This window comes from Scyliorhinus torazame, chromosome 6 (genome assembly GCF_047496885.1).
Source record: "Scyliorhinus torazame isolate Kashiwa2021f chromosome 6, sScyTor2.1, whole genome shotgun sequence".
NCBI classification, from domain to species: Eukaryota; Metazoa; Chordata; class Chondrichthyes; order Carcharhiniformes; family Scyliorhinidae; genus Scyliorhinus; species Scyliorhinus torazame.
The window spans coordinates 92,257,672-92,283,183 of NC_092712.1; the positions used below are offsets into that span (position 1 = coordinate 92,257,672).

The 25,512-nt window shown below is 44.6% G+C and overlaps 1 protein-coding gene across 9 annotated transcripts in view; it reads left to right on the forward strand.

Moving 5' to 3' along the window:
- Nucleotides 1–5,930: 5,930 nt before the first annotated feature.
- arhgap21a (Rho GTPase activating protein 21a) overlaps nucleotides 5,931–25,512 on the forward strand; it is a 312,775-nt gene continuing 293,193 nt past the window's right edge. For 5 of the 9 annotated variants that reach the window (XM_072508458.1, XM_072508460.1, XM_072508454.1 and 2 more), the window contains exons 1-2: nucleotides 5,933–6,263; nucleotides 7,066–7,310. Coding sequence is in view for 5 of the 9 variants with exons in the window: in XM_072508454.1 (XP_072364555.1) it covers nucleotides 7,227–7,310 (84 nt within the window). In the remaining 4 variants the exon portion in view is untranslated. Of the gene's footprint in view, nucleotides 6,264–7,065; nucleotides 7,352–25,512 lie in introns of all 9 variants that reach the window. The other 4 variants (XR_011947721.1, XM_072508463.1, XM_072508459.1 and 1 more) reach the window with 3 other exon arrangements.

Consider the following 25,512-nt stretch of genomic DNA (forward strand, 5'->3'; position numbering starts at 1 on the left):
TGGTCCGGTGGGGGCGGGGGGGGGGGGGGGGGGGCGCACAGGGTTTTGCTCTTTGCGGATGACCTGCTTCTGTACGTTTCGGACCCAATAGAGGGGATGGAAGAAATCATGAGGACTCTAGGGGAATTTGGCCGGTTTTCGGGGTATAAGCTAAATATGGGGAAAAGTGAGATGTTTGTGGTCCAGGCGAGGGGACAGGAGAGGCGATTGGGGGAGCTGCCATTAAGGTTAGTAGAGGGAAGCTTCAGGTACCTAGGCATTCAGGTGGCGCGGGAATGGGGCCGGCTTCATAAATTGAATCAGTCCTGGCTGGTGGACCAAATTAGGACGATTTTCGGAGATGAGACGTGCTTCTGTTATCTCTGGCTGGGAGGGTGCTAACGGTGAAGATGACGGTCCTCCCGAGATTCCTATTTGTATTTCAGTGTCTACCCAGCTTTATTCCGCGATCCTTTTTTAAGCGGGTCAACAGAGTGATCACGGGCTTCGTCTGGGCAGGCAAGACCCCGCGAGTAAGGAAGGTAATGCTTGAGCGGAGTCGGGGACAGGGCGGGCTGGCGCTGCCAAATTTTAGCAACTATTACTGGGCGGCTAATATAGCCATGATCAGGAAGTGGGTGGTGGGGGAGGGGTCGGCATGGGTGCGTATGGAGGCGGCTTCATGTAATGGCACCAATTTGGGGTAACTACGCCTCTGCCATTCCCGCCGGCACGGTACTTCACCAGTGGTGGTGGTGGCGGCCCTGAGAGTTTGGGGCCAGTGGAGGTGGTATGTGGGAGCAGTGGGAGCATCGGTCTGGTCCCCAATCTGTGATAATCACCGGTTTGCCCCAGGGAGTATGGACGGGAGGTTCCAATGGCGGAGAGTGGGGATTGAGAGGATGGGGATATGTTCATAGAGGGGAGCTTTCCGAGTATGTTGGATGAAAAGTTTGGGTTGGCGAGGGGAAACAAATTCAGGTATCTGCAGGTGCGGGACCTCCTACGTAAATAGGTGTCAACCTTCCCACTCCTACTGCTAAGGGGGATTCAGGACAGGGTAGTTTCCAGAGGGTGGGTAGGAGAAGGGAGCGTCTCGAACATTTATAAGGAGCTTATGGGGTCAGAGGAGACACAGACCGAGGAGCTGAAGCACAAGTGGGAGGAGGAGCTGGGAGGTGAGATAGAGGATGGTCTATGGGCAGACGAGTTGGATAGAGTAAACACGTCTGCAACATGTGCCAGGCTCAGCCTGATACAATTTAAGGTTTTTCACCGGGCTCACATGACAGTGGCCGGGATGAGCAGATTCTTTGGGGTGGAGGACAGGTGTGTAAAATGTGCGGGAGAACCGAAAAAACCATGTCCACATGTTTTGGACATGTCAAAGCGTAGGGGAATTTGGCAGGGGTTTGCGGAAGTCATGTCCACGGGTTAAAAACAAGGGTGGCGCTGAGTCCAGAGGTGCCGATTTTCGGGGTGTCAGAAGACCCGGGAATCGAGGAGGAGAAAGAGGCAGGCATTCTGGCCTTTGCTTCCCTGGTAGCCCGGAGACGGATACTATTAGCATGGAGGGACTCAAAGTCCCCGAAGTCTGAGATCTGGCTATCGGACCTGGCTAGCTCTCTGTTTGGAGAAAATCAAGTTTGCATTGAGAGGGATTCACCCGGAGGTTGAAACCGTTCGTTGACTTCTTTTTTGGGGTGGGTGGGGTGTTGGGGGGGGGGGGGGGGGGTTGATGGTGTATGAGAGGTAAATGGCTTTTGCACTATGTTTATGGTTACATGTATATTGTCTATTTTGTTGTTGTCACTATACCAAAAATACTTCAATACAATGTTTATTTTAAAAAAACAGAAAGAACTGGGGGAAGTCAAGGGGAATATCAACTCCATACAGGCGGGGAAGGCACTGGGGCCAGATGGATTCCCAACAGACTTCTACAAAATATTTGCACCAGCAATGGCCCTGCATTTGCAGGGAATGTTCGCAGACTCGCTGGTAAGGGGTGCCCTGCCACAATAGCGCTGATACCCAAAAAGCCAAAGATCCGACTGAGTGCGGGTTCTACAGACCCATCTCGCTGCTCAATGTAGATGTGAAAATCCTGTCAAAAACCCTGGCTCGGCAGCTGGATAGCTGCGCACCAGAGGTGGTCACAGAGGATCAGATGGACTTTATCAAGGGCAGGCAGCTAATGTCAAACATCAGGCGCCTGCTGAATGTGATAATGACCCCATCTGGGGAGAGAATCAGGGGTAAACATCTCCCTGGACATGGAAAATGCCTTTGACAAAGTTAAGTGGAAGTACCTCATCGAGGTACTGGAGTGGTTTGGGCTTGGCCAGAGTTTACCGTCTGGGTAAAACTACTGTACAGTGCTCCCATGGTGTTGGTTTTTGTTTTGTTTGTATAAAAATGTTAAAAATGTTGAATAAAAATATTTTTAAGAGGGTTCCACGGTGGCACAATGGTTAACACTGATGCCTCATGGCTCCGAGGTCCCATGTTCGATCCTGGCTCTGGGTCACTGTCCGTGTGGAGTTTGCACATTCACCCCGTGTTTGTGTGGGTTTCGCCCCACAATCCAAAGATGTGCAGGCTAAGTGGATGTGCAGGCTACGCTAAATTGCCCCTTAGTTGGAAAAAATGAACTGGGTACTCCAAAAAAAAATTTTTTTTTAATATATATATTTTTCACAAAATTTAATTATGGCATTTGTGTGGGGGGGAAGCACCCAAGGATAAAAATAATGTCCTACAAAGGAAAAGAAGTATGGGAGGCGTGGCCTTCCTGAATATACAGTTCTACCACTGGGCGGCCACAGCAGAAAGATTGAGGGGATGGGTGAAGGAACCTAGAGTGGAATGGGTGAGGATGGAGGAGAGTTCCTGCACAGGGACATCCCTGCAATCCCTAGACATGACCGCACTCCCATTCCCTCCAGCCAAACACTCAAGAAGCCCAGTGGTGGTAGCCACCGTCCAAATGTGGTACTAAATGAGACAACATTTCGGCCTAATGAAAATGTCCATTATGGCCCCATCTGTAACAACCACAGGTTCACGGCTGCAACAATGGACGCCAGCTTCAAAGGTAGAGACTGGACAAGGGGTCACTGACGGTTAGCAACATGTACACAGATGATAGATTAGTGACCCTGGAAGAACAGGGAGATGTTCCAACTACTTAAAGGGAATGAAATGAGGTATATATAGGTCAAAAACTTCCTCTGTAGGGAAACAATGACGTACCCCCGGACACGAGGAAACTTGCTAGTTGAGGAACTATTGGGCGTAGGTGACCGTGGGAAGGGGAATTGTGGGGACCTGTATGGACGACATTCCCCCCTGGATTGACAAGGGGAAAATGGGAGGAAGATCTAGGCATAGAAGTAGGGGGAGGAACTCAGAATTGAAGCACTACATAGGGCAACCTCCACATGCACAGGGCTAAGCCTGATGCAGCTAAAGGTGGTGCACAGAGCGCACCTAACCAGAACCCGAATGAACAGGCTCTTCCCGGAGGTGGAGAACAAATGTGAACGGTGCCAGGAAGGCCTAGCCAACCACATGTTCTGGGCCTGCCCCAGACGTGTTGGCTTCTGGACAACCTTCTTACAAAGGCACATAGGAATTAGGAGCAGAAGTGGGCAATTCAACTCTTTGAGCCTGCTCCGCCATTCAATCCGATCATGGCTGATCTCTTCCTGGTCTGAAATCCACCTCCCACCTGTTGTCCATATCCTTTTAACCCGTTTTAAAAATCAAAAATATATCTATCTCTTTCTTGAAACCATTTAATGATGTAGATTCCACCGCACTACGGGGCAGTGAGTTCCACAATTTCACCATCGTCTTTGAGAGGACATTCCTCCTCACCTCAGTTCTAAATCTACCGCCTCTCAAACTTTATCTGTGACCTCTCGGTCCAGATTTCCCCACAAGGGGAACCTTTGGTCTATGTTTACTTTATCAGTCCCATTTAGTATTTTATACACCTCAAAGGTAGTATAAAGCCCATTCAGAAAAAGAGCATGGGACACAAGAGGCATAGCCGCAGGGAAAGGGCCTGAGGGCAAGCGGAAAAGCAGTAGGAGCAGCAATACGCCAGGTAATACACACTGGGGCCAACACTGGGAAGGGCAACTGAGGCAGAGCAGCCAAATGGGGTCTACAGCCACAGTGGGAGTGGGGGTGCATGTAGATGAAAATATTTATAGTGATCCTTGTTTGTTTGTGTTTTCCTTCTCGTTCTTTGGTTTTTATCCCTCTTTTGTAATTCCAATCTTTCCTTGGTTGCTTTGCTTGGTACTGTGCGCTGTTATGGAACTTGTAAGTTAACGAACGAACTGAAATGTGTAACATAAAAATGTGAAAACCAATAAAAACATTTTTAAAATAAAATTGTGTATAAACAGGGACACTGGGAGCAATGAGTGTGTAAAATGTCATAAATTCGCTGCAACAGTCTGGAAATCAGTTGTGCTGAAACATGTCTTCTCACGCTGAGTATTAATTCACCACAGCAACAAACCGCAGAGTGAAACATTTGATTCTGGTAAATTTTCAACAAGCAGCTTGCTGAATGTTTCACAAGATAGGCTCGGTTTGAAAGATCGTCACAGATCTTCAACTCGCTGTTTCTTTCCCCGCAGCTGCTGCCTGACCCGCTGAGCATTTCCACTATTTTCTATTTTTATTTCAGATTTCCATTATTTGAAGTATTTTGTTTTTGCTCTCGAAGGACGAAGGGCCTTTGGACTATGAGTGAATCTAAGAAAGGAGCAAGTATGGTAACTGGTGTGTGAGAAGCGAGTGAATGGGTGAAAGTGTTGTGACAAATCGTAAGAGGAGATTTGGAATTATACTGCAAGAAATTGATAGATCTTTACAAAGATAGGCAAATAAATCCCCACGATACAGCGTTAGTGTTATAAGAAATTGTTGAAAGAAATTACGATTTTTTTTTGGAGGTACGAAACAAATGAGACTCTTGACAAATCGCTGCAAGGGACGAGAACAGCGTGCTGAGCATCATGGCCAATTGCACCTGCAGGGAAAAAGCCCAGTCAGTGACAAAAGGATAGATAGTGGCATCAGATGAGCACTTCTCCGATCATCGTGGGGATTGGATGTGAGAATGTGGATCACGCTGTCATTCCTTTTTGTAACCCAAGGATCGATAAATCAAAAGCTGCACAGCACAACCAAAAGCTCTGGTTTAAGCTGTGATTTGAACGAAGTGCTTGCGATCAGAGACAAACTCTCTTTTAAGTTGCGGGGGGTGGGGTGGCGGTTCTATGCTGTGAAATAACGTTGCCAGCCGAAATCTTGCGAAGCCGCAATTACAAAAGCTGTGGCATGAAGATAGGCGGTCAGCGAACTGGAGTAAATGACTATCCCGTCCGTCCCTGCGCTTCATTTCTATGCAGATCACATCTTGCTGAAGATCACAGCACACACACACACACACACATGCATACACACACACCCAGAGCCTGCGCTGCATGCAGTTCGCAGCCTATTCGTTCCAAAGAAAGAACAGGAGGGAGGAGAGGTTGAGTAAATCACTCTGCACCGGCACACACTACAAACAAACTTTATAATCCAAAATCTTTAACGGTGTAAAGCTGCGTGAAATGCAGCAGGGATGGATGGGTGGAGTGAGTGTATCAATGGTTCTGGGTGTGAGGAGGGATGAGAGCGCGGCGCCGGCGGCAGATTGGCTGGAGTCGGGGGCGAGCGCGAGCGCACTCCCCAATGGGAATGATGGCTGGAAAGCGCGAGGCGGGGGGAGGGGGCGGGGCCGAGGGCAGCCCAGCCGATGAAAGACCCCGTCCGATTGGTCGAGAGGCGAAGCCCTGATCGTAACGCGGGTCCCAATTGGCCGCCCGGCCCGGGTCGCACTCGGGCTTGTCCATGGGTTTTTTTTTTCCTCCTTGCATTTTTTTCACGCGCGCGCGCGCCCCGCTCGTGTGGACTGGGCGAGGAGAGAGAAAGATGTCGGTGGCGATCGCGGTTGGAGTAGGCCTGGCTTCAGAGTCTGGTTGAACTGCCGAAGGGAGGAGGGTTGAAGGCGGCCGGCCGGACTCGAGGGAGCGTCGAGTGACACCACACAGCCAGAGGGAGAAAGCCCCGAGGAGCCATGGCGGCGGCGCCGCCTGAGCGGGAGGAGCTGCTGCTGCTGGCAGCGGTGGGGAGAGCGCGGCCCGAACTGGGGGACAGCTGCTGCTGGAGTCTCCTGGATTGAGAGGGGGGAATCCAGGCCTCAACCGTACAAGGTCTGTCTGAGGGGGAGGGGAAGGTCTCCCTCCCATTTTAAACATCACCCCAGTAACGGAGGAAAAAGGAGGAGGCTGTGTGTGTGTGCGCGCACACGCCGATGAGTGTAATTTCTCCACTCCGCTTGTACTGTGATTGATGGGGAGGGAATTCTGTTGCAGATGGGAATCTACCTTTTTTTAAAAAATCCTCCACTTTCTGACCCCATGCTATATGATATATATATATAGCGGGTTATAATGGTTGGTAATAATTTCCACATCACGCTGCTCGGCCGGATCAGTCCAAAGTGAAAACACCCACCCACCACAACAAATGGTTAGTTGTCAGGATCCATTCCCTGGCACCTAGGGGAAGGAAGCAGTGTGAAAAGTCTGGCTGTAGACTGTGTCTGTGTCCCGTCTTCCTTTTGAAATTGTCCCCCTTTCCCGATCTTGGCGTCTGCTTTTTTTTGGGGGGGGGGGGGGGGGGGAGGAGGGAACCGCCGGTTTTCCTGGGATTTCGCAGAGATCGGAGGGGCATGAGGAGAAAAAAGCAAATGAAGCTAAAAGAAACTTGGCGGCAGGGAGGTGTTGAGCATTACACGCGAATCCTGTAGGAAAAGCCAAGTAACAGGATTGTTTTTTAAAAAAAAAGGCGTTTCCTTGATTGATGGAAGGAGGTTGAATCTCCTGTTGGGAGAGCTGACTTGATTTGTGTCGGTGCGTTTTTCTGATCACTTTTTCAGGAGGGTTGTGAGCATGAATTATGGTACGAATGCGATATTTATGACAAAATGCCTGTGTATCTATTTTTTTCCAGTTTCATTAAGAAGCAACGAGGAAGAACGGGTAGACCGGCGAGTTATCATCTATCGGGCTGTGGTTTTTGTTGTTGCAATTCATGAGTGACTGGATTTTTCAATTTGCGGAGCCGAGAGAATGTTCTCCTGATCTGGATTAGTTTTAATTTGAAATGTTATAATGGCGACACGAAGGACCTGTCCAAGTGAAGAGGAGGATGGAGATGCAAATGGAAAAAAACACCCATCTGTTGGAAAGGACGAGGTACGATTGAGACCAGATTCCGTGTCTTTTTTAACAAAACCGTAAGGAGATTTAAGGGTATATCCCTTTTACATAACGCCATGTATGGAGGGATCAAGCAGTTGATTTGTGGCTTTTGATTTACTGTTTGTCGTCTTGCTGTATTGGGCTCACTGCCCGTCAGGCTCAACAGATTATGCTCGAAGAGATTTAGTCAGGGCTTGTGCATTACAGTTTTAAGCTTTTCTACGTAAGTTGTCTCCGCTGTAATTACGTACGAGGTTGAATTGCTGTTGTTGGAATCGTATTTCAGCAAGTGCAAAAGCACATCTCTGACATTTGAGGTTTTAATATAGCAGTGTTGCTGAAAGGTTGACATTTAATAAAATTCTAATTTTGAAGCTATTGTAGGCTGATTATTTTTTTAAAGTAAAGTAATTGGAGAGCTGCATTGTATTGACTGGTGGAATTGAGTCTAATGACATTTGAAATTTTGGCGCACTCAGTTGTTTTAATTCTTAACTGGCCACTGAACCCGGGGGAGTATAAGGTGATAATGCTTGTTTACCACCTCCTGCATAAAGTTTTCCGAACAGTTCAAATGATAACCTAATCCAATTGGTGTTATGTGTGGTGAAAATGGTACAGGAGCAAAAGCATGGGTGTAACCTGAGACACATGTTGGGTTTTACTGGAAGGCGTATTGCTGGTTAGAAGCTGGAATGCTGCATACAACCTCGTTCTAATATTGCTGTTAAGATCAACTCTTTGATGTGTTAAAGCTGAGTAGCACACAAATATAGTCCTAGAAAAGTTTGCAAAAATGCAAGAGTTGACTGTATCTGGGAATATACCCAGATATTACCATCTCCTGGAATACAATAGTGTGCGATTTGACAATTATAAGATGGGGCTTTTTGGTCAAGTTATTCTGTAATGAGTTTTCAGAGTTGCAGCATACAATATAAATGTGTAGATAGTCTGTTAAGTGTGCATTCTTTATTCTCATTTCTGTCTAGATTTTCAACATGTTGCTGGAAAGTAGTTTTACTCTTAAACTTTGCTTTATAAATATCACACTTTACCTCTTTAATTTTGTGGCTGAAGTAAGTTGCCAGTGCAGTGATTAACACTTTGTATTTTAAGCATGTAGTTCATTGGTTAGAATTGGAAAAACTTAGAATATTCTCTAAAGTGGTTGAAGTAAATTCAAAGGTGTGGGTTTGAAAATATCAACAAACTATAAAATAAGAACATGCGAGCCTCATCAGCTAAAACAAGTTGTGTTTGATAAAGCTTTTAGAGGTGCCACGAAATAATGAGACATATGATCATTTGATTCAATCCATTTTAAAGTTGAAAAATAAGGTCATTCTTATTTACAAATTGGAGTGCAATGATCAGATACAGCCTTATTATTTCTGCCAAAATAGACAATTTACATTTACCCATATTGTATTCTATTTGCCAGATTTTGCCCAGTCACTTAACTTACCTATGTCGCTTTGTAACCTCCTTGCGTCCTCTTCGTGTCATCAGCAAATTTGGCACCACCTTCAGTTCCTTCATCTTGTGATTTCTCTATCACAAAACCATGTTGACACAAAGCATATGAATGGCTTCTCGCCAGTGTGAACTCGCTGAAATCTTAGCAGATCATTTGACATAGTGAACCCTTCCCAAACTCAGGGCAGGTGAATGGTCTCTGCCCAGTGCGAATGCGCTGATGTCTCAGCAGGGCAGATGAAGGACTGAATCCCTTCCCACACTCAGAGCAGGTGAACAAACTTTCCCCAGTGTGAACATGACAATGAGGTTTCAGTGCAGATGGGCAATGAAATTCCTTCCCACGGTCCCCACATTATGTTTCTCCAAGTTATTTACATAACTTGTAAAAAAACAGTGAGGCCGCAGTACTGCTCTGTGTGACATACCACTCGTCACATCCTGTCAGCTAGAAAAAAAAACATTCATACTTAGGTCAATTTTGTTTTCTGAAACAATCTTCAATCCATGCGTATATGTTACCCCCTATATCCTATTTTATTTTACGCAATCTTTCATGTTTCGCCTTATCAAATGCCTTCTGGAAATTAAAGTACATTACATCCACCGATTTCCCCTTTATCCACAACACGTGACTCCTTAAAAGAACTCCAGCAAATTGTTAAACATGATTTCCCTATCACAAAACCATGTTGACTCTGCCTGATAGCCGTGAATGTTTCCAAGTACCCTGCTTTAATATCTTTAATAATGGCTTCTAACATTTTTCCTGTGATAGATACCTATAGTTTCCTGCCTTCCACCCTCTTTGAATAAAGGAGCTTCATTTCCTATTTTCCAATCTATTGGAATCATCTCTGAATTTTGGAAAATTAAAACCAATGCATCAACTATCTCATTAGCCACTTCTTTCAAGACCTTAGGGTGAAGTCCATCTGGATCAGGGGGTTTGACAGTCCACAGACCCAACAATTTGCTCGATACCACTTCACTGATGATTGCAATTTTGCTGAGTTCTCCCTTCCTTTGATTTCCTGATTTATAGTTATTTCTGGGATGCTACTCGTGTCCTCGACAGATGCAAAATACCCGTTTAATTCACCTGCCATAGTCCTACTTTCCATTTTCAATTCTGCAGAAGCACTTTCTATTGGACTAATGTTCACTTTTTGTTAACTTTATTTCAAAATTTAGATATCTATAAAAACTTTTACTGGCTAGCTTTCTCGTACTTCAGTTTTTCCATTTCAATTTTTTAGTCATTCTTTGTTCTTAATTTACTTTCCAATCTTCTGACCTGCCACTTATCATAGCGCAAACATATACTTTTTCTAGTTTAGTGCAGTCTTTAACTTTTTTAGTTAATCACAGATGATGGGTCCTTCCCTTGCAATTTTCCTTTCTCATTGGAATGTGTCTATTCTGTATATTCTGAAATATCCCTTTAAATGTCCACCATTGAATATTTGTTGATCTATCATTTAAGCACATTTGCCAGTTCACTTTAGCTGGCTCTGCTTTCATCCCTCACACTTCCCCTTATTTAAGTTTAAAATACTAGTCTTGGGCATATTCTTCTCTCCCTCAAACCAAATGTAAAATTCAATTGTGTTATGATCGCAGATACCTAGGGGTGCCATCATTGTGAGGTTATCTATTAATCCTATTGCATTTACAATACCAGGTCTAGTATAGCCAGCCCTCTGGCTCCAGAATGTGCTGTTCTAAGCAACTATCCTGAAAACATTCGAAGAACTCATCTATGCTACCTTTGACCATCTGATTTTTCCAATCTATATGTAGATTAAAATCCCCCATGATTATTGCAGTACCTTTCTGACAAACTCTTATTATCTCTTTTATACTTTGTACTCCACGCCCACAAGTGATTTCTTGGTGTTATAATTTCTCATCTCAACCCAAACTGCTTGTACATCCTGGTTTCCTGAACTTGGGTCATCCCCCTCTATTAGAACAGAATCACATGAAAAATCACCTTGGTCCTGGTAACTTGTTAAAAAATATATAAATAAATCACATTTGTTATTGGTGTTCCTAGTTAATATTTGATTTTGTGAAATATATACAGAAGCCCTTTGAGTTCTGATTAAAGTCTGGTTAAGCCTGTGTAGCATTCACTCCATTGAAACTATATACTTCATGTAATTTTATAATATTTGATGATAAAGCTATTTTCTTTTGTCCAAATCCATTGAAATTAATAGCACCACAGAAGTATCTTTTTAAATTTAAAAAAAAATAACTGGCCTACAGTTGGAGTTTTGCACTTCTAAGCTCACTATTCTAATGTTTCTGTTCATCAAAATGAATGGACAAACATTCCGTAGCCTGTGAGCATACAAATGGAGGACTTCAGTTTGCTATCCTGCATCTATACTTAACCTATGCTTTAGTAATATTTAGTTGTATTTTAGAATTAAAGTACTCTTTTAAAAAGTAATCTGAAGTATAATGCAGCCATGATATAAACTGAATGTTGCAAGTGATAATTTCATCTACTGGAGCACTTATAACACGTTTATGAGTGGAGTTCATTGTGAATGACTTTGCTGTTAACTTAAATGTAACAATTCTTGCTGAGAACATCTTCATACCCTGTTTTGTGAGATTAATTTCTCGTGAGGTCTATTTTATATTGGAGAACTGCCGCCTGAAACAGATCTCCGACGCAGCTGGATTGTCCTTTTTTGATATTGGTCCTGGCAAAATAAGCAACTTGCTCACCTTCATAATGGAAATGAAGAAGCTTTGTTCCTACTGGTATGTATGGACTGTAACCATTGGGAAGCTATCATTACTAAAGCAAACAGTCGCAAACATATATTCGCACAAGTGACAGCAAAATTATTTTGTGCCTATATGGGAACGTTTCAGACACCGATTGATACCAGCTATATTTTTTGACCCTTCCTTGACATGGTAGTGCTATTGTTTACATTAGACCAAGACTGAAAATGACCTTCAGTGCACACAGCTGTTATGCCAAATGTCTTTAAATGGGAAATTAAGTTAATATGTGTTGGTTTTAAAATTAAGCCTGTAGGCCTCCGAGATTCAAACAACAGAAGAGCTTTATTCAGGAGATGTTAACATCACAGGCTGCTATGTGACACTGCCTGTTTGTCTGTGCAAATAATCTTTATTTGTGTCACAAGTAGGCTTGCATTAACACTGCAATGAAGTTACTGTGAAAATCCCCTCGTCACCACACTCCGGCGCCTGCTCGGGTACATTGAGGGCGAATTCAGACGTCCAATTCACCTAACAAGCGTGTCTTTCGGGACTTGTGGGAGGAAACCGGTACCTGGTGGAATCCCACGCAGACACGGGGAGAACATGCAGATTCTGCACAGACAGTGACCCAAGATGGGAATCGAACCTGGGTCCCTGGTGCTCTGAAGCAACAGTGCTAACCACGGCTACCGTGCCGCCATGACCGGTGATGTCACATGATCGTCTCAAGTGCCCCTGTACCACCGCAAGGCTTGCTAGTTAGGAAACGAGAAATACCATGAATGCACTACAGTTTTCTCCCCCTTTTTAAATCAAGGTCGCTGACAAAATAAACAATATAACATTTTAATCACCAACAGTCAATGTGTCACACGCTTCGGAGGTTGTTGTTTTCTGTGTGGTTGTTAGCAAACCTCGGACATCTGGCTTTTCATGTTTGCTGCACCCTCTGGTGTCTTAGGCTTGGTCTGAATGCCGCCCGTTGTCATCTTAACCGGTGTCGGGGCAGTGTTCTAAGGTTCACTTGATGTCTGGTTCTCAACTGAGGTACTGCTTTCCAAATTGGTTCGATAATGTGTCTGGAAGGTCTTCGTCATAGAAGTTACAGTGCAGAAGGAGGCCATTCGGCCCATCGAGTCTGCACCGGCTCTTGGAAAGAGCACCCTACCCAAGGTCCACACCTCCACCCTATCCCCATAACCCAGTAACCCCACCCAACACTATGGGCAATTTTGGACACTATGGCCAATTTAGCATGGCCAATCCACCTAACCCGCACATCTTTGGACTGTGGGAGGAAACCGGAGCACCAGGAGGAAACCCACGCACACACGGGGAGGATGTGCAGACTCCGCACAGACAGTGACCCAAGCCGGAATCGAACCTGGGACCCTGAAGCTGTGAAGCATTTGTGCTATCCACAATGCTACCGTGCTGCCCTTGACACACCTCAATTTGGAGTCATGTTGGTTTTGCCTCCAGCAGATTGTTTCTTGTCACCAAAAGTTGATTTGCATGTCTACTCCATATTCTATTTGTCTTGGGTTTGCATGGTGCAAGAGACCAGTCCTGTCTATGTTAAAATGGTGGCAGGTATCCACTTTTGTGGTATAGTTCCTTGCCAGAACCTCTTGACCCTGGTGAAAAACACAAGGTTGTTTCCCGTTATACGTCCTGATCCTGCTGCCTTTTCTCAACAATTTATTTTGTCTTGGGTGGTTTTAGAAAATTGAATGCTATGCGCAGTTAACGTTTAACCATTAGCAACGCCAGAGAAACTTGGGTTGTTGAGCACGCAGTATTCCTATATGTGAGCAGGTATTGGCTCAAGCCTTTAGACAATGCACCTTGTTCGCTAGTTACTGTCAACAAATATTTAATTGTACAAAACGTTCTGCCAGCTTGTGGCGGGGTGATGTGGAACGGATCGGATGTATTAAATTCCGTTTTCCAAGTACTTTACAAACACTCGCAAAATGAACTGTTGCCTGTTATTGTTCGTGAGTTGGTCAGGGTATCCGAAGCTGCTGAAGATTTCACCAAATGTCATTTTCTCCGCTGGTGCCTTCGTGACAATTTAAGGCCATTTTGAGTGAGCGCCAATTAGAATGAGAAACTAACGCCCTTCAAGCAGTCTAGCATAATCAATGTACCCATTGCTAGGTCTCTTCTGGTCATTCCCACAGGTATAATGGGGCTAATAGTGGCATGTTCCGCACTTTTTTGTGCACGATGAACATAGTCTCGTCTTTTCAACTTTGGCATCTAGCTCCAGTCACCAAAAATAACTTCTGACTATCTCCTTTATGCTTACATTACCATAGTGGTCTTTGTGTAATTGATTTAATACATGTTTTATTAGTTGTGGTGGAATGTTATCTCTTAGTCCTCAGAGGAGACAACCTACCTGTATGGATATTTCGAGTCTTCGAGTGGAATATGGCTTTAACTCAGGTCCGAACAACAAAGAACAAAGAAATGTACAGCACAGGAACAGGCCCTCCAAGCCCGTGCCGACCATGCTGCCCGACTAAACTACAATCTTCTACACTTCCTGGGTCTGTATCCCTCTATTCCCATCCTATTCATGTATTTGTCAAGATGCCCCTTAAATGTAACTATCGTCCCTGCTTCCACCACCTCCTCCGGTAGCGAGTTCCAGGCACCCACTGCCCTCTGCGTAAAAAACTTGCCTCGTACATCTACTCTAAACCTTGCCCCTCTCACCTTAAACCTATGCCCCCTAGTAATTGACCCCTCTACCCTGGGGAAAAGCCTCTGACTATCCACTCTGTCTATGCCCCTCATAATTTTGTATACGTCTATCAGGTCTCCCCTCAACCTCCTTCGTTCCAGTGAGAACAAACCGAGTTTATTCAACCGCTCCTCATAGCTAATGCCCTCCATACCAGGCAACATTCTGGTAAATCTCTTCTGCACCCTCTCTAAAGCCTCCACATCCTTCTGGTAGTGTGGCGACCAGAATTGAACACTATACTCCAAGTGTGGCCTAACTAAGGTTCTATACAGCTGCAACATGACTTGCCAATTCTTATACTCAATGCCCCGGCCAATGAAGGAAAGCATGCCGTATGCCTTCTTGACTACCTTCTCCACCTGTGTTGCCCCTTTCAATGACCTGTGTACCTGTACTCCTAGATCTCTTTGACTTTCAATACTCTTGAGGGTTCTACCATTCACTGTATATTCCCTGCCTGCATTAGACCTTCCAAAATGCATTACCTCACATTTGTCCGGATTAAACTCCATCTGCCATCTCTCCACCCAAGTCTCCAAACAATCTAAATCCTGCTGTATCCTCCGACAGTCCTCATCGCTATCCGCAATTCCACCAACCTTTGTGTCGTCTGCAAACTTACTAATCAGACCAGTTACATTTTCCTCCAAATCATTTATATATACTACAAAGAGCAAAGGTCCCAGCACTGATCCCTGTGGAACACCACTGGTCACAGCCCTCCAATGAGAAAAGCATCCTTCCATTGCTACTCTCTGCCTTCTATGGCCTAGCCAGTTCTGTATCCACCTTGCCAGCTCACCCCTGATCCCGTGTGACTTCACCTTTTGTACTAGTCTACCATGAGGGACCTTGTCAAAGGCCTTACTGAAGTCCATATAGACAACATCCACTGCCTACCTGCATCAATCATCTTAGTGACCTCCTCGAAAAACTCTATCAAGTTAGTGAGACACGACCTCCCCTTCACAAAACCGTGCTGCCTCACTAATACTAGTGTACTTTGTTCCTGAAGTCGTTCCTCGAAGCATCATGCCCATGTCCTTTGACAGCACTGGATCGTTTCTGGTATGCTTCTTAGTTATCTATTTGCTTGAAGTAGAAAATATTTCCACACAAACTGCTTATTAATGAACTATTTGGGGTAATTGGGAGAGTCCATCTGTGTTCTCAAAATGTCTTGATTTATTATACATGACCCTGCATGTATGTGCTGACAAAGCAATGCCCTCCTCTGCATCCTGCTTATTGCCATTGATGGAATCCTGCTATGAGGTCCAAGAATCATTGTTAGTGGATGATGGTCCATCAATAAAGTGAATTTCCTGCCATACTGGAATTGATAGAGCTGTTTTTTGCCAAAAACGATTCCCAGGACTTCTTTCTGCATCTGTGTGTAATTCTTTTGTGCCTTATTCAAAGTTCTGGATGCAAAGGATATCGGCTTCTCTTCACCTGTAGTTATTATGTGGGAAACCTTTGCCCCAATCCATAAGGTGACCTGTCACATGTCTGTTGCAGGGGTAAATTTGGATAAAAATGTGTCAGGACTTCTGACTTGAGCAGCGCCTCTCTTTTTTATAGAACATTACAGGCCCTTCGGCCCTTGATGCTGCGCGGACCTGTGAAACCACTCCAAAGCCCATCTACACTATTCCCTTATCATCCATATGTTTATCCAATGACCATTTAAATGCCCTTAATGTTGGCAAGTCCACGACTGTTGCAGGCAGGGCATTCCACGCCCTTACTACCTCTGACATCTGTCCTATATCTACCTCCCCTCAATCTAAAGCTATGTCCCCTCGTGCTAGACATCACCATCCGAGGAAAAAGGCTCTCACTGTCCATCCTATCTAATCCTCTGATCATCTTGTATGCCTCAATTAAGTCGCCTCTTAACCTTCTCTCTAACGAAAACAGCCTCAAGTCCCTCAGCCTTGCCTCATAATTATTCCTTTCCAGTTGATTATACATCCTATCTCTTATAAACCTTTCCAAGACTTTGCCCACAACAGAAGTAAAGCTCACTGGTCTATAGTTACCGGGGTTGTCTTTACTGCCCTTCTTGAACAAGGGGACAACATTTGCAATCCTCCAGTTTTCTGGCACTATTCTTTTAGACTCAATGATGACATAAAAATCAAAGCCAAAGGCTCAGCAATCTCCTCCCTAGCTTCCCAGTGAACCCTAGGATAAATCCCAACCGGCCCAGGGGACTTATCTATTTTCACACTTTCCAGAATTGCTAACACCTCCATATGAACCTCAAGCCCTTCTAGTCTAGTAGCCTGTATCTCCGTATTCTCCTCGACAACATTGTCTTTTTCCTGTGTGAATACTGACGAAAAATATTCATTTAGCGCCTCTCCTATCTCCTCGGACTCCACGCACAACTTCCCACTACTGTCCTTGACTGGCCCTACTCTTACCCTAGTCGTTCTTTTATTCCTGACATATCTATAGAAAGCTTTAGGGTTATCCTTGATCCTACCTGCCAAAGACTTATCATGTCCCCTCCTGGCTCGTCTTAGCTCTCTCTTTAGGTCCTTCCTAGCTAACTTGTAACTCTCGAGCGCCCTAACTGAACCTTCACGTCTCATCTTTACATAAGCCGCCTCCTTCCTCTTGACAAGTGATTCAACTACTTTAGTAAACCACGGTTCCCTCACTCGACCACTTCCTCCCTGCCTGACAGGTACATACTTATCAAGGACACGCAGTAGCTGTTCCTTGAACAAGCTCCACATTTCAATTGTGCCCATCCCCTGCAGTTTCCCTCCCCATCCGATGCATCCTTAGTCTTGCCTCATCGCATCATAATTGCCTTTCCCCCAGATATAACTCTTGCCCTGCGGTATATACCTATCCCTTTCCATCACTAAAGTAAACGTAATCGAATTGTGGTCACTATCACCAAAGTGCTCACCTACCTCCAAATCTAACACCTGTCCTGATTCATTACCCAGTACCAAATCCAATATGGCTCGCCTCTTGTTGGCCTATCTACATACTGTGTCAGGAAACCCTTCTGCACACATTGGACAAAAACGGACCCATCTAAAGTACTCTAACTATAGCGTTTCCAGTAAATATTTGGAAAGTTAAAGTCCCCATAACAACTAACCTGTTACTTTCGCTCCTATCCAGAATCATCTTTGCAATCCTTTCCTCTACATCTCTGGAACTTTTCGGAGGCCTATAGAAAACCCCTAAAATGTGACCTCTCCTTTCCTGTTTCTAACCTCAGCCCATACTACCTCCGTAGACGAGTCCTCATCAAACGTTCTTTCTGCCAGTGTAATACTGTCCTTGACTAACAATGCCACCCCTCCCCCTCTTGTACCACCTTCCCTGAGCTTACTGAAATATCTAAACCCCGGTACCTGCAACAACCATTCCTGTCCCTGCTCTATCCATGTCTCCAAAATGGCCACAACATCAAAGTCCCAGGTACCAACCCATGTCGCAAGTTCACCCACCTTATTTTGGATGCTCCTGGCATTGAAGTAGACACACTTTAAACCACCTTCGTGCCTGCCGGTACACTGCTGCAACTTTGAAACCTTACTCATGACCTCACTACTCTCAACCTCCTGTATACTGGAGCTACAATTCAGGTTCCCAACCCCCTGCTGAACTAGTTTAAACCTTCCCGAACAGCATGAGCAAAGTTCTCCCCCCGCCCCAGGATATTGGTACCCCTCTGGTCCAGGTGTAGACCATCCCGTTTGTAGAGGTCCCACCTACCCCAGAATGAGCCCCAATTATCCAGGTATCTGAAACCCTCCCTCCTGCACCATCCCTGTAGCCACGTGTTCAACTGCTCTCTCTCCCTATTCCTCATCTCACTAGCACATGGCACGGGTAACAACGCAGAGATAATAACTGTTCTAGATCTACGTTTCCGCCCTAGCTCCCTGAATTCCTGCCTTACATCCCTATCGCTTTTCCTACTAAGTCGTTGGTACCTATGTGGACCACGACTTGGGGCTGCTCCCCCTTAAGGATCCCCAAAACACGATCCGAGACATCGTGGACCCTGGCACCTGGAAGGCAACACATCGACCGCGAGTCTCTCTCGTTCCCACAGAATCTCCTCTATCTATCCCCCTAACTATGGAGTCTCCAATGACTAATGCTCTACTCCCCTCCCCCTTCCCATCTGAGCAACAGGGACAGACTCTGTGCCAGAGACCTGTCCACCATGGCTTACCTGTGGAAAGTCCCCCCACCCCCAACAGTATCCAAAGCGGTATACTTGTTACTGAGGGGAACGACCACAGGGGATCCCTGTACTGACTGCTTCCTCCCAGCCCCTCTCACCATCACCCATCTATCTTTATTCTTCGGAGTAACTACATTCCTGAAACTTCTATCTACGACCATCTCTGCCTCCCGAATGATCCGAAGTTCATCCAGTTCCCTAACACGGTTTCTGAGGAGCTGGAGATGGGTGCACTTCCCATAGGTGAAATCAGCAGGGACACTGACGGCATCCCTCATCTCAAACATTCTGCAGGAGGGACATTGCACTGCCTTCCCTGCCATCCCCTCTCGATAAAACAAGAAAAAGAAAGGAAGAGCTTACCTGATATTCACTCGACCCCTTAGGTTAGAGGAGGTGGAAGGGTTGGGGACACTACAAGTGTAGTGTCTCGGGTTTAGCAACCGCCCAACTTATATGCAGGTACTAACGAATCTTCCCAGAAATCCCCACGGGATTGTACAACTGCGCTCTTGCACTGATCTACCCATGTCCACTTTTTTTATTTTGACACAGTAAATTGTGTAACGGGTTTAGAATAGTAGCCAGATTAGGGACAAACTTTCCACCATAATTTCGGAAACCTAAGAAACATCGAAGTTGGCTCACATTCTGAGATGCGGATGCTTTATTAATGGCTTTGACTTTCAACAGCGAAATCTAAATCCCTTGCTGTCGATGACATTTCCCAGATATTCGATTGAAGATTGGCAAAAGTCAAATTTGTCTTTTTGGATTCTTAATCCATAATCTTCTAATCTCTGGATTGTGACATCTAGGTTGTGGAGATGTTCTTCCACATTCTTTCCAGTAACCAAGATGTCATCTGAGTAACACCTGACTCTCTCTAATTCGCTTAAAATTTGGCCCATAGCTCATTGGAGCAATTATGATGTGGAAGTCATGCCAGATAGTAGTCTTTTATATAAAGGTGACCCTTTGTGTGTAACGAATCATCGAGCTATAGTGAATCTGGATCCACATTAATTTGAAGATGTGCTTGACTGAAGTCAATTTTATTGAAATGTTGACCTCCAGCCAACCCAGCGAATAAGTAATCAATCGGGGGCAGAGGATAATGCTCTGCACACGGTACATGATTAATAGTGACAAGAGCAGATGGATCCGTCTTTTTTCATCACTGGTCTGATTGGTTTCAGAGCAATATGTCAGAGCTTTTCTTGATAAACAGTTTATGGTACCAACGAGATGGCTGTCCCAGTGTCTACCTGCATCTTCAGCTGACCGTCCAGTAATGGAGTGACCCACAAAAGTTTGTTTCATCAGCAAAAGCCAGTACCATTTTAATGACTGTTCACCATCTGACTGTGAGTTGAGTTTCTTCTTTTGTCCTTTTTGTACGACGTGGATGCTTTTATTCAGTTTTCCATTTGATTTATTCGGCTCTTTTGCAACTTTTGCCTGAAGCTTGTTTCTTTTTCCAACAAGCAAGTTCAATGTGGCCTTTCTACCACAATTTCTACATATGATGTCTTTGCACCAGCAATCTGCTGCTGAATGCCTGGTGTTTGCACACCTAAGTGTAAGTTTGTGTCTGTGTTTGAGTTTCGGCCGACATCTTGTGAATCCTTGTGCTTGAAGCCAACTGTTGAGATTCTTTGGCTGCTAATTCCATGGATACAGCAACTTCCAAAGCTTGGTCGGATTGCTTTTGGTTAACAACTGCTTTTGAATAGCTTCTTTCCTTAAATCACAGATTAACCTATCTCTAATAGTATTGTTTAACACATCGCAATGTTCAGCTAGTCTTTTCAGGATATCTACAAACTGTACAATTTATTCACCTTGGGTTGTGCTTATGAATCCTAAACCTTTCTGCGACAAGGAAAGGTTTTGATGAATAGTGGCCCTGCAATATTTCCGCTATTTCATCATGGGTTTTCGTGCCTGGCTTTTCCGATTTGTAGCAAACTCCTCAGGAGGTTAAATGCCCCCCCCCCTGAACAAAATGGTCGAGATTCCATTGCTCTATTCTCATCAAACAGTCCCACAGCGCCAAAAAACTCCCACTATTTTTTATGATGGAAAGAATTGCGTGTGTACGATGTGCCACAAATTTTCACTACCTTGCTTCCTTTCTCAAAACAAAACAAACGTGAGCGCAAACAAAAACCGAGAATAGTGGACAATCTCAGCAGATCTGACAGCATCTGTGGAGAGAGAAGGTAGTTTTGCGTCTGGATGACTGTCACCTGAGCTCAACCTGTTTTCCTTTCTTGTTTTACACCACCCCCAGCGGTAAATTTGTTGTTGCGGGGTACTTGCTACTCGCGGCTACCACGTTTGTTTCTGGCAGAGCACATGGCATTCTTCTTTCCAAAATGTTCTTTGCAGTAAATTAAAGGGTAGGGTGGTGTTGCAGTTATGAATGTGTTACAGAGGAGGTGGTGGCATAGTGGTATTGTTGCTGGACTAGTTACCCAGAGACCCAGGATAATGATCTGGGGACTCGGGTTTCAAATCCCTCTACGGCAGGTGATGGAATAAAATAAAATATCTGGAATTAAAAAATTTAATGATGACCATGATACCATTGTCGCTTGTCGGAAAAACCGATATCCCCGTAACCCTACCTAACCTTTTGGACACTAAGGGGCATGGCCACCTTTGGACTGTGGGAGGAAACGAGCACCCGGAGACGATCCACGCAGACGCAGTGCAACCTCCACACCGACAGTCAACTGAGGCCGGAATTCAACCTGGGTCACTGGAGCTGTGAGGCAGCAGTGCTAACTATTGTGCCACCACACCGCCCCACGGTATAGAACATAGAAAAATACAGCACAGAACAGGCCCTTCGGCCCGTGATGTTGTGCCGAAGTTTTGTCCTAGATTAAGAACAAATTAATCTACACCCATCATTCTAAAGTAATCCATGGATCTACCCAATAGCTGCTTGAAGGTCCCTAATGTTTCCATCTCAACTACTTCCACAGGCAGTGCATTCCATGCCCCCACTACTCTCTGGGTAAAGAACCTACCTCTGACATCCCCCCTATATCTTCCATCATTCACCTTAAATTTATGTCCCCTTGTAATGGTTTGTTCCACCTGGGGAAAAAAGTCTCTGACTGTCTACTCTATCTATTCCCCTGATCACCTTATAAACCTCTATCAAGTCGCCCCTCATCCTTCTCCGCTCTAATGAGAAAAGGCCTAGCACCCTCGACCTTTCCTCGTAAGACCTACTCTCCATTCCAGGCAACATCCTGGTAAATCTCCTTTGCATCTTTTCCAAAACTTCCACATGCTTCCTAAAATGAGGCGACCAGAACTGCACGCAGTACTCCAAATGTGGCCTTACCAAGGTTTTGTACAGCTGCATCATCACCTCACTGCTCTTAAATTCAATCCCTGTTCTAATGAACGCTAGCACACCATAGGCCTTCTTCACAGCTCTATCCACTTGAGTGGCAACTTTCAAAGATCTATGAACATAGACCCCAAGATCTCTCTGCTCCTCCACATTGCCCAGAACCCTACCATTAACCCTGAATTCTGCATTCATATTTGTCCTTCCAAAATGGACAACCTCACACTTTTCAGGGTTAAACTCCATCTGTCACTTCTCAGCCCAGCTCTGCATCCTATCTATGTCTCTTTGCAGCTGACACCAGCCCTCCTCACTATCCACAACTCCACCAATCTTCGTATTGTCTGCAAATTTACTGACCCACCCTTCAACTCCCTCATCCAAGTTATTAATGAAAATCACAAACGGTACGCCGCTGGTAACTGGGATCCAGGCTGAATATTTGCCATCCACCACCACTCTCTGACTTCTATCGGTTAGCCAGTTCGTTATCCAACTGGCCAAATTTCCCACTATCCCATGTCTCCTTACTTTCTGCATAAGCCTACCATGGGAAACCTTATCAAATGCCTTAGTATAATCTAAAGAAAGTGATTTTCGTTCTTAGCATGGCAGTTTAAGAATTTGAATTTTGTTTATTTTAAACTAAAAGGAAATGAAAAAGAAGCTGATAGTTGCACAGTCATGGCTGAAAATATCAGATTGTTGCAACCACTAATGCTCTTAAGTGAAATCCTTATATTTTTGTCGGCAATATGAAACTCCAGTCCCACAGCATGCCCTCTGAGATGACCTTGCAAGCCAGTCAGGTGTAACTAAGCATTGGCCTTCAAAGGTTCAAGAAGATAGTCTCCTGCTACCCCTTGCTGCACTGGGAATCAATGATGGCTTTGCCAGTGATGTTCATTTCTCCCGATAGTACACAGCTACATTTCACTGATTGCACGTGCCTCTGCCCCTCCGAACACTGTAGCAAACTTAATGTAGCTTATTTTTATCTCTTGGATCATGACGGAGTTGTTCGAGCCAGCTTTTATATTGCAGGGTGCCTTCAGTAAGCAGTTATGCAATATGGAATCTACAGTTTCAATGTTGTAAACCGTGTGCATACAGGGCTATGGGAGTGGCATGGCTCTGTTTGCCTGATAAAAGTGGACATGAGCTGTTCAGACTAGCACAGCCCAAAAATATGGCTATCTCTGCCAAAAATGTTGAATATTTCTGTCATTGTCAGCGATGTCGACCATCACAATATTTTAGTAGTGCTTATGGTCTCTGGCTCTCCTGTTTTATTCATTATTGAATACAGAACTTTTGTAATTGTGCTTGAGCTAAATATAAGCCCAAGCCTTGCTATCATAATTTGATAGGTAAGCCTTTATAAAGTTAAATGGATGCAGCAACTCAATTTTCGTAAGAGAACTGTAGCAGCTGTTCTTGTGTTACCTGATCTTTGCAGTTAGTGGAAATATTTAATTGTCTTTGGCTCCTTATTCTTGCATGTAATGTTGAACAAGGGGAAAATGTGTTTCTCGTATGTACTGTAACATTATGCAATGATATATTTTCATAGAAATTTTCTCAGTATTTGAGCTATATTGAAGGATAAGAATACATACAGATAATATGTAAAATATAACTCTTGTGTATGCCTTGTATTCTGGTTCTTGCTTTTTTTTTTGCACTGCTTCTTTGTGGCTGTTATTTTCATTCCTCCTTTCTGGTCGTCTTGCAACAAAACACCATCCTATACCTTTTGTCCTCGATGGACCTGTATTGTCATCTTGAATTGAACTCATTCTGTTCTTCAGGCTTCCCACTCCCATAGGCTATTCCTTTTTCAAGCACAAAGGCTACTCCCTCCTCCAGCTCATTCCTCTATCTTGCTTCTGTAATGTTCATCTATTTGGTCACTTATCCTTGCTGAAACCCCACCCTACTTGTGCATTTTGTATAATCATCCCCAGTTTTGCAAGTTACGTAACCAGTTTTGAAATAACTACCATGGGATGGTGGATGTGTCTGTGACTGATTAGAACAGAGGAATAAATGAGATGCTAAGCATCATAGAGCAAAGTAGTGGACTGTAGAGGCCTTTAATTTGATGGAAAGGTAAGAGGTGAAGAGGACAGGGAAAGGAGAGGCTGGTAATGGAAACTTTAGGGGACAGGAAGTAGTTGGATGACCCCAAAGGGATTGGCCATGCTAAATTGCCCCTTAGTCTCCCAAGATGTGTAGGTTAGGTGGGGCTACGGGGATAGGGTGGGGAAGTAGGCACCTGGTAGGGTACTCTCTTGGAGGGTTGGTGCAAACCTGATGGGCTGAATGGCCTCATTATGCATGATAGGGCTTTGATGACTTCTACGATAACACAGTTATCTAAGTATGTATCTCTGTATAAGGTGAGGTAAAGTCGCCATAGTCCAAGATAACCGTAGCTTTTCCCTGCGAGGGGCAGACCTGACCTGTTTAATCTGAGGATCACACCTCAAAAAAATCTTTGGGTTGTGGGGCGAAACCCACGCAAACACAGGGCGAATGTGCAAACTCCACATGGACAGTGACCCAGAGCCGGGATCGAACCTGGGACCTCGGCACCGTGAGGCAGCCGTGCTAGCCACGCGGAATTAAGTTTTATAATCACTTTAGAGATTACCAATTAAACCTGTTTCATTGCACATTACTAGATCTAAAATACCTTTGTCCCTACATGGTAGCACGATGGCTTCACAACGCCAAGTTCCATTCCCGGCTTGTTTCACTGCCTGTGTGGAGTCTGCACGTTCTCTCTTTTTTCGTGTGGGTTTCATCCGGGTGCTCCAGTTTCCTCCCACATGTCTCAGAAGATGTGCTATTAGGTAATTTGGACATTCTGAATTTTCCCTCTGTGTACCTGAACAGGCACCGGAATGTGGTGACTAGGGGCTTTTCACAGTAACTTCATTGCAGTGTTAATGTAAGCCTACTTGTGACAATAAAGATTATTAAAGTTGGTTCCACAATGTATTGTTTCAGGAAATCTTTGGAGAAGCATGATACAAACATAATTTCCAGACTACCTCTACTAGTTTCGTTCAGCCCATCTTCTGGATCAGTTCTTCCAAATTCCAAACTATTATCCAATGTAACTCCAGACTCCAACAAAAATAAGAAATGCTGGAAAATCCTGGTCTGGCAGCATCATGGAGAGAGAAACTGGAGTTAACTTTTTGAGTTTGTTTGACGATTCTTTGAAGCTAAAGAAAGGGAAATTATTTAGCATTGGAACAAAAAATGTTTTGGATATTTAAAAAGTGGTTCAGTGACCTGTCAATCACAGGGAGCGGGTCTCCCTCCCAGAACCATGATAGGGTTCCCTTTGGCCTCACTTTCCACTCTATTAGCCTTGGCATTCAAATGATGATCCGTTGCTATTTCGTAAGACCATAAGATGTAGGAGCAGAATTAGACTACTTGGTCCATCAAGTCTGCTCCGACATTCAATCATGGCTAATATTTTTCTCATCCCCATTCTCCTGCCTTCTCCCCATAACCCCTGACCCCCTTATTAATCAAGAACTTATCTATCTCTGTCTTAAAGACTCCCAGTGATTTGGCCTCCACA